General features: G+C 44.2%; 1 protein-coding gene across 1 annotated transcript in view; it reads left to right on the top strand.

The window, feature by feature from the left end:
• Positions 1–17882, top strand: part of LOC115115568 (POU domain, class 2, transcription factor 1-like) — a 27976-nt gene continuing 10094 nt past the window's right edge. Inside the window, exons 1-14 of the mRNA XM_065016080.1 lie at positions 1–88; positions 10322–10413; positions 12175–12270; positions 13222–13404; positions 13672–13758; positions 14222–14351; positions 14518–14609; positions 14694–14867; positions 15055–15191; positions 15306–15465; positions 16023–16217; positions 16422–16527; positions 16661–16988; positions 17258–17358. Of these exons, the coding sequence (XP_064872152.1) occupies positions 43–88; positions 10322–10413; positions 12175–12270; positions 13222–13404; positions 13672–13758; positions 14222–14351; positions 14518–14609; positions 14694–14867; positions 15055–15191; positions 15306–15465; positions 16023–16217; positions 16422–16527; positions 16661–16988; positions 17258–17358 (1927 nt within the window). The 5' untranslated portion in view covers positions 1–42. The remainder of the gene's footprint in view (positions 89–10321; positions 10414–12174; positions 12271–13221; positions 13405–13671; positions 13759–14221; positions 14352–14517; positions 14610–14693; positions 14868–15054; positions 15192–15305; positions 15466–16022; positions 16218–16421; positions 16528–16660; positions 16989–17257; positions 17359–17882) is intronic.

Here is a 17882-nt window from a genome sequence, read left to right on the forward strand (position 1 = left end):
TTTCCCCCTACCAGGGATGGGATTTCGGGTTAAATATTCAAAATGGCGGATGGAGGAGCAGCGAGTCAAGATGAGAGTTCAGGACCAGGTAATCATTACAGAATTTTACATATTCATACTCATATTCAAACACTCTTTCTCTCAACCCATGTAGCACAGAAGAAACGCGACAACAAAATGAGTTAGCCCAATGTTGCTGTTGTACGCGTAATTTTAGTTAATTCACAGCTAGCGGATATTTGACAGAGGGGTAAACGGGCTATTGCAGTGCGATGACAAATTAAAGGCAAAAAACATGCCTCCCTTCTTTGTGTGATTAGAGCACTGTACGCCGCTACATATTCATACCCCTGTCTACAAATGCGATTTAGCATATTTTATTAGTAATTGGCGACGTGTCTGTGGTTTTTATACATGCCATATTCAGATATTGCTCAAATACTGTACTGTAGCTGTACTAGCTTGATAAGATGGCTAGCTTGGCTGCTAAAACTAGGCAGATCGGCTTTGTGTTTATGCTTATTGTGGCGCTAACCTATCTGCTTCTTGGAGGAGGTTTGCATATTTATTTTTCCAACAACAGCCAGCGGCTGTGCATATTACATTATAATCATATTTACAGTAGCATAATAGAAAGCCGAGAAGCTAACTTGCTTGATGTCGGAGGGCCGCAGCGTGTTTTTATATCTTCCCAGCCTTTGTGCTCGATACAGACGCTGTAGCCTGTCTTGTGTTATTCATGTGGGCCTGTCCGAGCATAATAACGTAGTCATAGAGAATGCGGGGTTCAGCATATACCATGAACTATTCGACATTATCTCGCGTTCGCCGCAAAATATGTCAAAACCTTTAGTTTGGCGGTTATAGACCATGCCGATTGTCTCCACTAAGTTTATATGCCTATTGATCATGTTTTTAGATTAACAGTAGGCTAACCCATCTTTTTTCCATCCATTGTGGCAGCTACAATCTGCCCATTTTCAGCACCTAGCCCGTGAGCTAGTTTATTTTCCAGAAGCGTGATATCAACAATAGTACTGCTCTCTTTAGCAGATAAAAGCCTAAACGCTTTAAGAAATGTATAGCCTAACTAGTATTGTTTATGTTTAGGACGTATTGGTGCTGCCTACCTCCTGGATGTGTTTTAAGAAATAAACGATTTTCAATTTATTTTATTTAGATTATTTAATTTGACCACATTCCCCAAAATATAGCAATGACAGTTATATAAATGTTGCTCCTGCCGCCATAAATCCACTAAAAACATTCACGGTCGAAAGGGAAAAAATAGTTGCCGCCATTGTCTCGCCATTCGCTAGTCTGAGTTTGGATGAGAGCTTTGAAGTTTCGCCCCACACAACCGAGTCCCTCTTGTCTTGAGTTCTGTGTGTGCGTCGGTATCGGTGGCGTTTGTTTACGCAGACTGAATATATTAAAAACTTCAGTAGAATGCCTAATTTGGGGACGTTTCCGATACTTAAAAACGATGCCTTGGATTTCCCCACCTCTTGTGGAGAGCGATTCCCGTGTTCAGCATCAGTTTTGAATGCTGTTTCTTTACAATACATGTCGGCGAGGCGCATTCTACCTGTGCCATTTTTTCCCGGGGAGGGGTGATGCGTACTTCCGTGACAGCCAGGGGCACAAGAGAGGCCCACATCCAATGAATGTCTTCGGTCTCAGTTTGATGAAAGGGCAGACAAGGGCTCCCACCCATTTTCTTTTCTGGTGACACTGTTTTCACCATGATAATAAACACTTAAGACAAACATACAGATTTGCTGAAGTAGTTCAAATCTTTTTGCTCTGATATGATGTCATATTATATTGTCGCCCTTCTTCAACTTTTATGAACATTCTAGCCAGCAAGCACATTTTCCAAAAGATATGACAACTACACAATTTGCTTGCCTGATGACTCAAACTGAATTCTTCCTCTGCCCTATGTTCACTACATACTGTACTTCAGTCTAAGACTGCTATTGTTGAAGTAATTTCTGGTTATGTTATACAAAACAAAGTCATCAGCGATTTGATCATCACTAACCAATCAGATTATCAAAGCCGATGACACATTTTTTAAACGCTGCGTTATCCAGGTGTGTTATGGCTCTGGCCCAACCCATCGGTTAATGGGACCAAACAGAACAGTTAGAGTGTGTATGCGTTCTAGAAATCAGTGGGGAGGTACTCAGATCCAGACTTATGAACTAACGTCCGTGGGCGTGGCGTAACGTTTGGCCGGAGTAAGGAGTTTGGGTAGCCATGCAAACTATTTGCTGCTTAGGCTAGGCGTTTGTGTGTGTTTGTGTCCATATTTTAGTTGTAGGCTACATCCCTGTTACTTATTAAAGATAATCTTATTCGTGTTGCTGTGTTGTGTCTTGTGTTTTTTTTGCAAAGTGTGAAATCAGGTTATCCTTGTCAATGTAGCACAGCATTCACTTATTTTGTTGGGTTCCTGTCTTGTTGTGGGAAGCATTCAGTAAGTCCTTTGTAAAAAATAAAAATAAAGGGGGGGGGGGCTTTTAGAACAAAATTGGGTCGATTATGAACTAAGCTACTTTGTGGTGAGAAATTATTTTCTAATTTTCACACTCACCCTCCTCACTTCCTCACAGTTTTATATTTTCATCCCATTCCATCCCGAGAGTTCCGTCTATGAATATTCATAGTTGTAAACATGGTTTTCATGAATAATGCATTATGTTCAGTAATAGATGCAAGGCATCTGAAAAGTATGCATGAAGTACGTACAGACAAGCTGTTCTATAGTGGGAGTTCGAGAGGAGTATGTCATGTGCACATAGTGATATACTATACAGTATGTGACTAGATGGATAGTAGGTAGGCTTGGTACTAGATTACCATGGTAAAGTTAACCTGGTAAGATAAGGGACCAGACAGCTGTGTGGGATGTAGCCTAGGATAGGACAAGAGGAAGGCCAAAAAGATTCTCAAAGGGGCAAAAGACAAATGAAAATATATAGTGTTGTTCGGGTATAATTTTTTGAAATATACTATAGGCCTAATCCGGTTTGCCAGTAGCCCTGCTAACACTGGGCTAGGCCATTCACATAGGATTCACAGTATTTTGCCTTTAAAAACAATTGGGAAATGTTTATATGATCCCCTTTCAAACAGCTCATCTTTACCTCTTTCTTGTAGGCATTCACCTTTTATATAGCCATTACTTAGGGTTGTGACTAGAGGGAGTACAGCTATGACCGGAAGTTACATTTCGTAGCAGGTTAGGAGAGCATTTTAATTAACTCTAACCCTTTACCTAACCTTAACCTAAGTCTCCTAACCTGCCACGTTAATTATCCTAACCTGATGCGTAAGTTCTCCTAACTCCTAACTTCCGGTTGAAGCTGTACTCCCTCTAGTCAGAGCCACTACTTTGGCGGGAACTGAGCAAAGAGACATTCAACTTTGACCCTGTTGCTGCAACAGTTGTCATGCTAACCTGAAGCAGCAAACAGCATTGATCAAGTTCTATATTTCTCAGATAGGACAGAATGCAATTAACTGCTTTAATTTCTTCACATTCACAAACAGTAAGTTAGCAGTTTGCCATACTTGTAAATCTTTTGTAAATAATTACCTTCTAATGTGTTAATTTTCCTGTTATGGTGAATTATGGTGAGTCAATTTATTTTCAGCCTTGAAAAGAGCTAAACAAGCCAAAATCTAATCAGTCAAATAACTCAACTAAGTTATTGAGGTACTGTGTACTTCAAGATCAACAGACCTATAAGGCTGTATCACAACTGGCTGTGATTGGGAGTCCTGTAGGGCGAGCACAAATGGCCCAGTGCTGTCTGGGTTTGGCCGATGTAGGCCGTCATTGTAAATAACAAATTGTTCTTGACTGACTTGCCTAGTTAAATAAATAATTGTGTGTGTGACGATGAAAGATTCAAAGTCAATATCATTCAGGGCAAGCTAAGGTAATTTGTAAGTCGCTCTGGATAAGAGCGTCTGCTAAATGACTTAAATGTAAATGTAATAAAAATGTGGCCAAAACTTTACAGTTAGCATTATGCGTTCGGGCAGGTAGTGTTCTCCTGGCATCTGCCAAACCCAGATTCGTCCGTCGGACTGCCAGATGGCGAAGCGTGATTCATCACTCTCGAGAATGCGTTTCCACTGCTCCAGAGTCCATTGGCGGCAAGCTTTACACCACTCAAGCCGGCTCTTGGCGTTGCGCATGGCGATCTTAGGCCTGTGTGCGGCTGCTCGGCCCGTTCATAAAGCTCCCCACAAGCAGTTATTGTGCTGACGTTGCTTCCAGAGGCAGTTCGGAACTCGGTAGTGAGTGTTGCAACCGAGGACAGACAATTTTTATGCGCTTCAGCACTCGGCGGTCCCGTTCTGTGAGCTTGTCTGGCCTAACAAATCATTTAAAAGGTATTGCCAGCAGGTATCTCACTGGTCATCCCCAAAGCCAACACCTCCTTTGGCCGCCTTTCCTCCCAGTTCTCTGCTGCCAATGACTGGAACGAATTGCAAAAATCGCTGAAGTTGGAGACTTATATTCCCCTCACTAACTTTAAACATCAGCTATCTGAGCAGATAACCGATCGTTGCAGCTGTACGTAGCCCATCTGTAAATAGCCCTTCCAATCTACCTACCTCATCCCCATATTCTTTTTAAATGTACTTTTCTGCTCTTTTGCGCACCAGTATTTCTACTTGCACAGCACCAGTATTTCTACTTGCACATCATCATATGCTCATCTATCACTCCAGTGTTAATTTGCTAAATTGTAATTACTTCGCTGCTATGGCCTATTTATTGCCTTACCTCCTCACGCCATTTGCACACACTGTATATAGACTTCATTTTTTTCTATTGTGTTATTGACTGTACGCTTTTTTATTCCATGTGTAACTCTGTTGTTGTTTGTTTCACACTGCTTTGCTTTATCTTGGCCAGGTCGCAGTTGTAAATGAGAACTTGTTCTCAACTGGCCTACCTGGTTAAATGAAGGTGAAATAAAAAAAATACAGATTAGTTGAAAAATCTATTGCGGTGGTTTGTATGGGGCTTTCCTGTAACGACCAGTAATGGACAAAAATCTTTGTACACTAGATAATGTGATATAACCTGTCTGTAGCTAGGTAATTACAGTGATTATACAAAATGCTCTTTCCATGACATAGGTGAATCCAGGTGAAAGCTATGATCCCTTATTGATGTCACTTGTTAAATCCACTTCAATCATTGTAGATGAAGGGGGGGTTAAAGTGATTTGTAAGCCTCAAGATAATTGAGACATAGATTGTGTATGTGTGCCATTCAGAGGGTGAATGGTCAAAACAAAATATTTTAAGCGCCTTTGAACGGGGTATGGTAGTAGTTGCCAGGTACACCGGTTTTGAGTGTGTCAAGAAGTGCAGCGCTGCTGGGTTTTTCACACTCAACAGTTTCCTGTGTGTATCAAGAATGGTCCACCACCCAAAGGACATCCAGACAACTTGACACAACTGCAGGAAGCATTGGCGTCAACATAGGCCAGCATCCCTGTGGAACACTTTCGACACCTTCTAGAGTTCATGCCCCAACGAATTGAGGCTGTTCCTAGGGCAAAGGGGGTGCAACTCAATATTAGGAAGGTGTTCCTAATATTTTGTACACTCAGTGTATATGAGCTGGCTAGCTAGATAGCTGTTAGCTAAATATAAAAAAAACTGCAACAACCCAAAACATTGTATAGAAAGTGTCTTTTAGTTGCCTGGCTTGCTAAATTTACATATCCTAAATACAATTTAAAACAAATGTTTTTTTTTGTGCAAAAAAATGTAGCAGGTAATGCTGCTATTTGGACTCGGCTGCTTCAATGTCAAGCAGACTGACGTTTTTGTGTTTATACCAGGTTTATACTTTTTCTTAATAACAAGAACAAGTTTAATGTCAGAGAACAACAATAGAATGTTCATAATTGAAAGCGTGCCACGCCGCTATATGATGATAGGGGACATTTATACTGAGGGTCTGGCGGGACATTTTACACATATTACCACAATCATGACTAGGTTGGTTGGCGGAAAATAAAAGTACAGGCTATGTTGCCGGCAATACCTTTCAGATATAAATGCAAGTTGCCAAAAAGTGTTAAAGTTGGTGGCAAAACGTCTTGTTTTAAAAGGTCTATAATAGTAGGAGAGAGACATGCATGATCAATAGGACAAATGGAAAAAGATTTGGTCACCATAATTGTAGAACAGTGAAATGCCTTATGCACACACAGTTACATGCAAAGTACTGTATTAACAAACTAGTTTAGGCCTATAGGCTTAACTCAGCTACATGATATTAATGGGAACTTAGTTTGAAGTGTTGCCGTGACTTACATACCATGGGTGAAGTTAAATGTCAGTGGAATTTGAATATGCTTATTATTCTACACTCGCTATGCCTCACGTTGAATGTCTCCCTTTCACATTAGCTGTTCCGCTATATTCACTCAGCCTTTCTATAAAAAAGTGCTAATGACTTACCTATTAAATATTCTCTGCTAAAATATTTGCATAATGAATTGTTCGATCCACAGTTGGATTTTGCGAGCCACCCTAGCAAGTGTGGTTTAAATAAAGTGCCTTTCTCCTTACTTCTCTTTGCCTCTGAACCCTTCTGTTTTCTCTTTTTGTTTTGCATTAAGAGGGTATAGTGGGTGGTTGTGGTTTGGAAGGAAGGAAGATGGGGTGTCTGTTTTTTGGGTATCTCTGTCCTTGTTTCATGGGAGGGACCCTTATTTTTTTCCATCAACAAATTCACACTTGGAGAGTTAGTGGTTGAAACATTTGCTGTGGCTTTGAGAACGTGAGTTTAAGTGTCCATAAGGGCTCAGGGCCAGACCCAGATGCAGACACGAGAGGCAGATGGTTTGAGTGTTTGATATAAGTTCCAAAAGGGGTAAACAAGAGAATAGTCATGGACAGGCAAAAGGTCAAAACCAGATCAGAGTCCAGGAGGTACAGAGTGGCAGGCAGGTTCGAGGTCAGGGCAGGCAGACTGGTCAGGCAGGTGGGTACAGAGTCCAGAAAACAGGCAAGGGACAAAACCAGGAGGACTAGCAAAAGAGAATAGCAAAAGCAGGAGCACGGGAAAAACACGCTGGTTGACTTGAAACAGACGAGACGAACTGGCACAGAGAGACAGGAAACACAGGGATAAATCCACCGGGGAAAATAAGTTACACCTGGAGGGGGTGGAGACAATCACAAGGACAGGTGAAACAGATCAGGGCGGGACAGTGTCGTAACCTGGCCTAAATCGGCCTTCTGAAGAAAATGGTTAGCCGTTAGCTTCCTTGGCTGAAAAAGTACTACAAACTAGTCTAATAATAGCCCACACTGCAACTGCAAAAACACTGTTTTTAGGCTATTGTTTGATTACTGTCCATACTGTTGATTACTGTCCCTACTGCTTTGTCATGCCCTTTCTTCAGTCTCTGTTTGTCTTGGTCACTAGTGTGATAAGGGAGCCAAGAAAAGAGACAAATTCGGTTTAGTTTTTTATTGAGGATTTTTTGAGCAAGGCAAAACCACACGTTCATCCCCCTATTTTTCAGAGGTCTACCCCACAAAACAGTCAGATTTAATTTTAACATTGCTTTGACACCCCACTCTGTCAGTCGGCGCCTGCCTGCTCGCTACATTAACTTCCAAGGCATGTTCTTCTACACTAGATTAAAAAGAGTGAAATGGGAAAAAAGCCGTCTGAATGAGAACAACTAGCCTAATGGAATTTAAAGCTAATCTAAATATGCTAATCTTCACACGCTTCATAAACATAGCTGATAGTACCCCCCCCCCCTCCCATTTCTGTTTCTCTCTCTCTGTCTCAGTAGTTGTGCAGAGTGGAATGCCATAGCCACAGGGGGTCTGGTAGTAATGACAGGCTCGTGGTGGAGTTATTTATTCCCCCCACCTCCAAGCCCTCATTAATAACCAGGCTTGGTCTCTGTGACTCCTGGCGGACTTTGGGACCAGCAGTCCGAGACATTCTATTAGTTCTATTAGCACCCGCCACCTTTCCACGCCAACGTGCCCAGACCACTGCCGACAGGCCTCGCACTGAATTCTGGGCAGTTGTTTGCCCTGTTTCTTTACCTGGCTCTCTCAGCTAATTACTCTGCTGCCTGCATTCTGCCGGTAATTGGGCTTAGTTTGAGCCCGGACATCTTTAAAAAAAAATATATTCCCCTGTTTTTTTTATTGTTCTCCAAAAAGCCATCCAATTAATATGCTAATGAAATGATACATATTTATGGATTTTAAATTATGCAGAAAGCTTTCAGAGCCCGGTGTGAAATGAATTGCTTACAGGACTTCAAAGCCTTGAATCGCTAACGAGGTAGGGCCTTATTTGCATACAGCTTTAATCAGCTGAATACTGATTATACTCCATTATAGAATGGGGTGGGTGGAGGGAGAGAGAGAGGAGCCAGCTGCACTAGTTGTTTCTGTTTTCTTCCAGAAAGAGAGGGAGAGAGAACTTTTTCAGTAGTTGCGACAATCCTGCCACGCATCGGAGAGAGGAAGGGAAAAGGAGGGAAACTGTTGAGAAGAAAGGAAAGGTAGAGAAAGATCGATTGAGAGGGAGGGAGAGCTGTTAGTCTAAAACCCATTGGCTTAAGTGGAGTGCTGAGGCTGTGTCTCAGTGTTGTTCAGTGGAGCGTTCAGTGGACTGTGCCAGTCTGTCTGTGTCTTGTGTGTGTAGCTGTAGTTTGACTGGACTCTGCACTGACCAGTGGATAGTGAAGAGAGGGAGTAGGGAGAGGAGGGGCAGTGTGTTGTCCGGCGGAACCAAGCCTATCTGCCGCCGCCAGATTTTGCAAGCATGCTGGAAAATACAGGTTCAACAGAAGTGGGTGAGTCATGTGGTCCGGTGTTGTGTGTTTGTGATGTTGATGATGATGGGGTACCAAATACACCAGATATTGTTGTGGGGGGAGACCAAGGAGAGGTGCTCATTTTGGAAGTGGGCTACTCATTTGCAGAGAAGGTGCTTAAATACCAGCTCCTGGTGGCAGGCTTGGACATCCAAGCTGGTGGCGCTGATATTTGGCACAGCCTTGCAGTGCGTGTCCTCCAGATTGCGGGCCTGATAAAAACTAGGGCAAAGCAATTGGCTAGGTACTGCTCTGTTTCAGCTGTCGTGGGCAGCCTAGCTGTTTGGAGAGGGAGGTGCTTTCTGTACCCTTACATGCCATGCATAAAGCGACCTTTTGAAATGTTTGGATCTTTTCATTGTCAATTTGATTGGTAGATTCAAATAAAGTATTTCAAATGTGTGTGTGCGAGTGAGAGAGAGAGAGCGAGATCGTCAAGGAACAAGTCAAAAGGGGATGAAACATTGTCCTGCTGGGCTTTTATGCATGTAAAGGCATGCTTCAAAGTGTATCCCCTAATTGCCATTGTTGAAGATGTTGATTTCCACTGTATTAAATGGGGCGTTTTCTAATTGTAAAATTTTCACCTGGCGCAATTTTTTTTACCTGGTTTTGTATGGAAACAATACTCTGCATGTAGGCTAGAGGTAGTTGTGGGTGTGTAGCCCATCAGAAAACATTATTATCAGACTCTGTTGGAAGGAGTGGGAGATGTCTAGTGTTATTGTATTAACTGCGGCATACGACATCAGATATTTAAAAGATGTGGGCTTTAGGTGCTGGTTTGGGATGGGATGGTGGGGCGTTACTTTTAGATGACAGTTGAGTGAAAGTCTCTCTCTGTCTGTCTGTTTTGTCTGTCTGCCTCTTTCAGATTGTAGAATGAGTAATCCATCAGAAACTAGTAAATGTGCAATGGAGAGTCAGAGTGGGGACGGAAACACAGGTGAGTTACCTGCTGTGACCTGCTGCTGCATTGCTCTGGCTGCCGGCACCTGGAGTGTCGTTCAGGAGGCACAAACGCTTTCAAATAGTCACAAACGGACAGAGAAAATCTCCTTGGTTATTAGACTCTTAAGTTCAGGTAATGGTCTTCTGTTTAAAAACCTGTGGTCCTGTTTGGTGCCCTCTGAACACCCCCCGGGTCTGCACTCTGCTCACTTCAATGTCCTACAGAGTGTGTGTTTTTATTGTATTGATTGAGAAACCTAATAGAGAGAGAGGTTCAGTGAAAGTTAATTGGGTTGTTGTGCTGTTGCTGTAATTAGAGGCTACTGTATGCGTATTATGTTCACACGTGTCGATTTGTGTGTGCTGTGTGTGCGTATGTGAAAGTGTGTGTGTGCGTATGTGAAAGTGTGTGTGTGTATGTGAAAGTTTTTTTTCTTCTGATGACTTAATTGCTTTTCTGTTCTCAGGAGTCCAAACGAATGGACTGGACATTCAGAGGCAGACGGTGCAGACCACAAATGCAATCACCAATGCACATGCACAGGCTCTGCTCCAACAGGTAACTCACTCACTCACTCAGACCAAAACGCACACAGGTTTGCTGCTTTTACCAGAGAGTGTGTGTGTGTGTCTGTGTGATCTGAGTATATGTGGGTGTATTTTTTGCACGTGCCCAGGCTGGCAGAAGTGTAGTTGAAATGAGGAGAGGGGACAGAGACATGCCAACAGAACAGAGCCACACACACTAGAGCCGGACGATATGGACAGAAAATCCATATCGTGATAAATCTAACCATTTTATTTTCAGTGCGAAGTAAGAACACTGAGATGGTAGCCATGATTCAAAAAGTCAGCTATTCGATCTAACATATCCAGGGAATGCATGGTTGATATGTTGATGTGCGACCTGTCAAATAGGATCCAGAAGGATCAGATTTATTTTTGGTTCTTCAGAGAATCTGCCGACATCTTTGTGCATATTGGACTATAAGCTGTATTATTCACAACCTGAGGAAGTGGGAACTCAAAACACTTGGCTGGATTGCTTACTCTAAATATGATGTTGTTGCTATATAGCCATGTAGGCTAATTGATTAATCTATCAGTGAATGTAGGCTAATGTCCTACAAAAACCTTTCAGGACTAGGTCTTGGCTAATTTATATAAATGGCACACTCTGCTTTGCGCACCATACTAACTACAGTCTACTCTGGTTGTAAAGTTGTGCCATGAATTCAAGAGGTGAGAAATACATGATATACTCCCAGAAAGCTGTGACTCTCCCGCAATTACATTTTGAGCAACTGTCATATGCTTGTGCTTCACAGTAGGATGAGGGAGTGAGAGTGGCTCGCTCACACAAAATACGACAGCGAAATGGGGCAGATACTTTCATAGCAGGAATCAACATAATGCATAGGCTATTATTGTTGACCAAATATTGGTTTTACAACAATCTACAGGAATGTCGTGTAGCAAAATCACAGAAAATTACCTTCGTAGGTAAAATGTTTCGGTAAGAGGAAGGCAATATCCGTCATTTTCGGTTTACCATCCCAGCTCTAACACACACACACACACACACACACAGTACATGTAAATGAGCCAGGCTCTCTCGGTATCGCCTGGCAACAAGGCAGATTAATCAACCCTGTATGCTAATTAGCTGCTCTGCGGTTGCTCGGAAACAGATGGCGAAGAATATGCAAATCTCTGCAGAATTTACATGCACTGCATAACAGTTTTTTAAATTAACTTCTCCACTCACCCCTCCCTCTTTCCTCTCTGTTCTCTGTGGGCTGCAGTACATTCCTCTCCTGCTTTCCTTATGTCGATCATTTTCTATTTAGAGAATACCTTCAGTGTGCTACCTATTATTGAAACCCTGTTTTTGTGTTTATGTGGCAGTGTGTGTGGGATTGTGTTTTGTCTTGCTGTGTATATGTTTTTTCTCTTCTTCTCCACTCCAATGTTGAACATTAAACATTTTGGTCTTTGCTCATTATCTCTAGTCAAGACTCTGACAGATATAGTTGCAAGAATTAGGGCATCTGAGTACAATAAGTATCAGTCAACATCATAATTCAAAAACAGATCGACATAATGTACAGACGACTCGTGATAAATGCAACGGCTTGAGACTGGACTTAACAGGAACATGTCGTTATCAGGAGCAATGTAAAATAATGCAGTTGAACTGAGACTGGAAAACTGTATTGCACTCATCGAGTTTACAGTTATCAGGAGTCGCTTGTGTCTATATGACATGTATCTGGGAAGGTTATTCTATATAAGGTTATCCTATGTATTCTGCTCCTAGTCCAAGTCTGAAGACTCGGGTGCAATTCCGACCTCCGTCCAGCAGGGGGTGCTGCCTCAGGCCCAGCTCATGCTGGCTGGGGGACAGATAGCTGGAGTAAGTGTCATGCTGTCTGCCTGCCTGCTTGTCGGTTCATCTGTCTGTCTGTAATGTGCTGGATCTCTATGGCTTCCTCATCTGCACTGATCTAAAAGAACAGCAAATACTCAGGAGGTATCGTCAGTATATTGCTTTCACTGTTCTCAGATCAGTGCATATGAACGGAAGGAGACTATTGAGATACACTCAGAGAGAGGGTGGGGTTATGTCCAAATACTATTTTCCTTGTTTCCTCTCCTTAGTGACCGGTGATTCGATATAAAGATTGAATGGGAATTGATCTACCTACCTTATTCATTCTACCAATTCCTGCTATGATCAGTGTTGGTGGGAGGAACTGAGAGAAGAGTATTGGGACGTAGCCTGTGTGGGCTTGTGCACATGTGCAATCATGCCAACCCCACGACAAACATCACCCTGGTACCATCTTTTGGTTTGTGTGTGAGCGACCGGGAGCCCAGGCGTCATACTCATCCATGATCATTCTGTCGCATGGCCAGAAAGCCCTCACATGTGATAGAGTCATGTGACCTAAAGATCAGACAGCCAGTGGCTGCGATGAGAAACCTCTCCAAACACCAACATCATCTCCCGTCCAAATGCATGAGTCCTCTCCTCTCTCCGTCTGTTGGGCCCTAAGGCACTCAGTCACTGCATCACATGTACTGCTAGTTTTGTAGTCCTTTGCAACTTGAAAGACCTTTGACATTTTGAAATGAATGGTGAGGGGCATTTGTCTTGACATACTATTGTTTCTCTTCCAACCGCTCACTCCATTTACATTATTCTCTCTCTTTATCTCTGCGCCCCCCTCTACCTTTCTCTCTGCCCTCTCTCCACAATATCTGTCATCTCTGCCTTTCTATCTCCCTCTTTCTCTCTGCCCCCCCTCTCGCTGTCTCCCCGTCTCTTTCGCTTTGACCCCCCCGTCTCGCTTTCCCTCTCCAGTTGACCCTGTCTCCAGCGCAGCAGCAGATGTTTTTGCAGCAGGCCCAGGCCCAGCTCTTGGCAGCAGCCATGCAGCAGCAATCAGCCAGCCAGCAGAGCAGCACCACGGGGGCCAGCATCTCTGCCTCCGCAGCCACCCCCATCACACAGCTGCCCCTGTCCCAGCCCGTCCAGATCACCTCTGTAAGAGAGATACACACACACAAATACATGAGAATGTGTATAGACACACACACACACACACACACACACACACACATACAACCCCATCACTAGGGCTAGACGGAATCTGCAGGGGGCAGAGTATCCTGCTACCTGCTCTAGAAAGGGGTGTAAAATAAAATCCTGAAGTCAAACCCAATACTGCCTCAAAACATTTAACAGCCACAGTGTCATCAATTGAATATGCAGGAAACACAGAGCTGTAATGTTCACATCATTCCCCCTCAGATTCCCTCTGTCTCTACTCATCTCCCAGGCCAGCTAAGCCAGCTGGGATACCCGTATGAGATGGCGACCTTCAGCAGTTACCTACCTGTAGTACACCTTTATATCACTGTTATATGAATGACTGGACCTGTAAAATCTACCTAGTAGTACTCATGTATAACACTGCTATATGAATGATTATAAGTATGCTGTTACCTGTAGTACGTTGTAACCTTTTCTCCCTGTGGAAGCTTAATGAAAACTTTCCTCTGTTGATCTCTGTTGTATGAATGAGTGCACCTGTAGAATGAAGCTAGAATAAAGGCCAGCAGGCAGCAGCTACAGTATCACCTCTAGTTGATCTGTACCCCCCTTACCTGTAGGACTAGACAAAATACTGGCTTCCCTGTAGTTACGAGGGTTCCTCACTTCCTGTATTTGTGTGTGCGTGTGTGTGTGTGTGTGAGATGACCAACATCAGCATGAGTGGTGTGTGACTATACGTGTCTGTGTGTGCCTGTAGTAATGTGTGCTCCTTTCTCCCGGTGGGTGTGTGCGTGAGGACTTTCAGCAGTTACAGCAGCTGCAGCAGCAGAACCTAACCATGCCTCAGTTTGTCCTGGTTCAACCTGGCCACCACATCGCCACCCAGCTGCAGCCTGGTCAGTTCATCATCTCACAGACGCCGCAGAGCCAGCAGAGTATGTACACAACGCAGAGTATGTACTACACACACACACTCACACACACACGGACACACACATGGACACAGGCACGCACACACACGTGCACAAACATACACACTCGCCCGTCCTCGCTCACCCTCCTTTCGTACCTCTTAAATGGTCTCCATAATTCTCTCAACAGGTTTCCTGCAAGCCCATAATCTTCTAACTCAACTACCTCAAAACCAAGCCAACCTCCTGCAGACTCAGCCAAGTATCAACCTTGCCTCACAGGTCAGACACTACAACTACAACTATCACTACCATGTTTAGTTTGTCATTTCCTTTCAGCCCTAACCCCATACTTCCGTCCTGTAGCCAGCGACTCCGTCCCACACGATAGCAGCCACGCCCATCCAGCCCCTGTCCCACAGTCAGACCCCGCCCAAACGCCTGGACACACCCAGTCTGGAGGAGCCCAGCGACCTGGAGGAGCTTGAACAGTTCGCTAAGACCTTCAAACAGAGACGCATCAAACTGGGCTTCACACAGGTGGGTGTATGGTTGGTGTTGTGAGGGAGCTGTATGAAGGTGTGTGTACGTGTGTACATTCTGTGTGTGTGGTTTGGGGTATTAGCGAACTGCAGGAAGGTGTGTGTGTGTGTATGCTTGCATGAGTGTGCATACGTGTGTTTGTGTTAACAGCAGAGCTCTACCTAACCCTCTCTGTCTCCCCCAGGGGGATGTTGGCCTGGCCATGGGCAAGCTGTATGGTAACGACTTCAGCCAGACCACCATTTCCCGCTTCGAGGCCTTGAACCTCAGCTTTAAGAACATGTGCAAGCTGAAGCCACTTCTGGAGAAGTGGCTCAACGATGCAGGTATGTCTCTGAGCTGACCGACAGCTGTGTGTGTTTGTACTCTATTGTGTACCGTATTATGCACTGCAGAGTACCTGGTCTTTACCTCCGTCCCTGTCCCTTGTCGCGGTGCTGTTTGTGCAGAGAATCTGTCGTCTGACCTGGCCCTGTCCAGCCCTTGCGGCCTGGGGTCCCCCGGTCTGGGCATGGAGGGGCTCAACCGCCGACGCAAGAAGAGGACCAGCATCGAGACCAACATCCGCGTGGCCTTAGAAAAGAGCTTTCTGGAGGTGAGTGAAGTGTTACAGTCTAGATTAGCGCTCACTTGTCTTCACTAACTTACCTCATCAACCAATTTTAGCACTTAAACCATTAGGAAGGGAATCAATGAAATGGAAAAGACTTCATTCAGTGTGTCTGGTAAACTGCCCTACTGAAAATAACTACCCCATGCTGAAAATAACTGCCCCATGATGAAAATAACTGCCCCATGATGAAAATAACTGCCCCATGATGAAAATAACTGCCCCATGATGAAAATAACTGCCCCGATGAAAATAACTGCCCCATGATGAAAATAACTGCCCCATGCTGAAAATAACTACCCCATACTGAAAGGAACTGCCCCATATTGAAAGGAACTGCCCCATACTGAAAGGAACTGCCCCATACTGAAAATAACTACCCCATACTGAAAGTAACTGCCCCATACTGAAAGGAACTGCCCCATATTGAAAGGAACTGCCCCATACTGAAAGTAACTGCCCCATACTGAAAGAAACTGCCCCATACTGAAAGAAACTGCCCCATACTGAAATGGAATACCTGGTCTTTTGCCCTCTTCAAGCAGAACCAAAAACCTACCTCTGAGGAGATCACCATAATTGCTGACCAGCTCAACATGGAGAAGGAGGTGATCCGGGTGTGGTTCTGTAACCGTCGGCAAAAAGAGAAGCGGATCAACCCCCCCAGCAGCGGACACAGCATCACAGGGACAGGCAGCACCCCCATCAAAACCATCTTCACCCCCAATAGCCCCTTGGTATTGACAAAACACACTGGCATGTACATGTACCACACACACTTGCACGCATGGACACATACACAGTGTAAGCATGCATTACACACACACACACACACACACACACACACACACACACACACACACACACACACACACACACAAGTAAAGTGTATTTGTTTCTATTCCATGTTCAAGCCTTTTTCTTCTCCTTCCCTGGTGCAGGTGGCCAGTACGGCGAGCCTTGTGACCAGTAACACACCAACCACACTCACTTTAAACCCAGTGATGCCTCTCACCAGCACCAGCGTCTCCGGTCTGACCTTGACAGGTACACGGGGAAAGGGGAGGGACAGGATCATATTTGAAGAAAGAAATCTCAAATTAGGATTCAGGCATAATTCCCTTCCCGTTTCCCACCTGGTACTTAAAAACTAAACACCACCCTCCGGGTTCCGTCTCAGGCACGACGATCGGAGCGACCACAAACACGGCATCTGTCATCTCTACGGCACCCATGGTTACCGCGGTGACCAACTCCACCTCGCTAAGCCCCTCCCCCACGGCCCTCCAGGCCACGGCAGCGAAGACGGATGGAACCCAGGAGCACACGGTGGTCATGCAGGCGCCATCGTCACTAGCAACCAATCTGGGGACAGGTCAGGTGATGGTGGCTGGACCGGGGCTGTCAGCGGCCCTGCAAGGAGCTGCCCAGTTACCCACCAGTTCTAGTTACGCCTCCATGGCTGGCCTTAACCCAGGACTGATGGCATCCTCACAGTTCACTCCTGGGTGAGTAGGACGGGAAAGGGTTTCAGAGCAGGATCACAACACATGTCAAACTACATGAAGATATTTCCAGTGCCCATGTATATCTAAAATATGATATAAGCCATGTTGAAACTATTTTGAATAGTCATAGTAGTAATAGTTGCAGTTGAACGCTCATTGCTATGATCATCATAATCTCAGGGATTGAGGGAGGAATAAGGAATTCAGGGTAATCTCTACTGGAATCACTGTGTCTCTGTCTGTCTGACTATACTTGTCTCTGTGTGTAGGGGGGCCTTGCTGAGCTTAGCTCCGGGTGGGCTTGGAGGGGCTATAAACCCCGCCATGTTGAGCAACAGCACCCTGGCCACCATCCAAGGTCTATGGAGCGGCAAGTACACCTGTTTAATTACTCTGCATCTCACACATATGCAGTGTCTTCAGAAAGTATTCCTGGACTTTTTCCATTTTCTTGTTACAAAATTTGTTGTTAAAATGAATTGAATTGTCATTTTTTGCCATCAATCTATACAAAGTGGAAGATTTTTATTTTTTTTAATGGAAAATAGTATACTAGTACGTACAGTGGGGCAAAAAAGTATTTAGTCAGCCACCAATTGTGCAAGTTCTCCCACTTAAAAAGATGAGAGAGGCCTGTAATTTATCATAGGTACACTTCAACTATGACAGACAAAATGAGAGAAAAAAAATCCAGAAAATCACTGCTCTAGAGGAGATCTGCATGAAGGAATGGGCCAAAATACCAGCAACAGTGTGTGAAAACCTTGTGAAGACTTACAGAAAACGTTTGACCTCTGTCATTGCCAACAAAGGGTATATAACAAAGTATTGAGATAAACTTTTGTTATTGACCAAATACTTATTTTCCACCATAATTTGCAAATAAATTCATTA

The sequence above is a fragment of the Oncorhynchus nerka genome, linkage group LG1, assembly GCF_034236695.1.
Source record: "Oncorhynchus nerka isolate Pitt River linkage group LG1, Oner_Uvic_2.0, whole genome shotgun sequence".
Classification (NCBI taxonomy): domain Eukaryota; kingdom Metazoa; phylum Chordata; class Actinopteri; order Salmoniformes; family Salmonidae; genus Oncorhynchus; species Oncorhynchus nerka.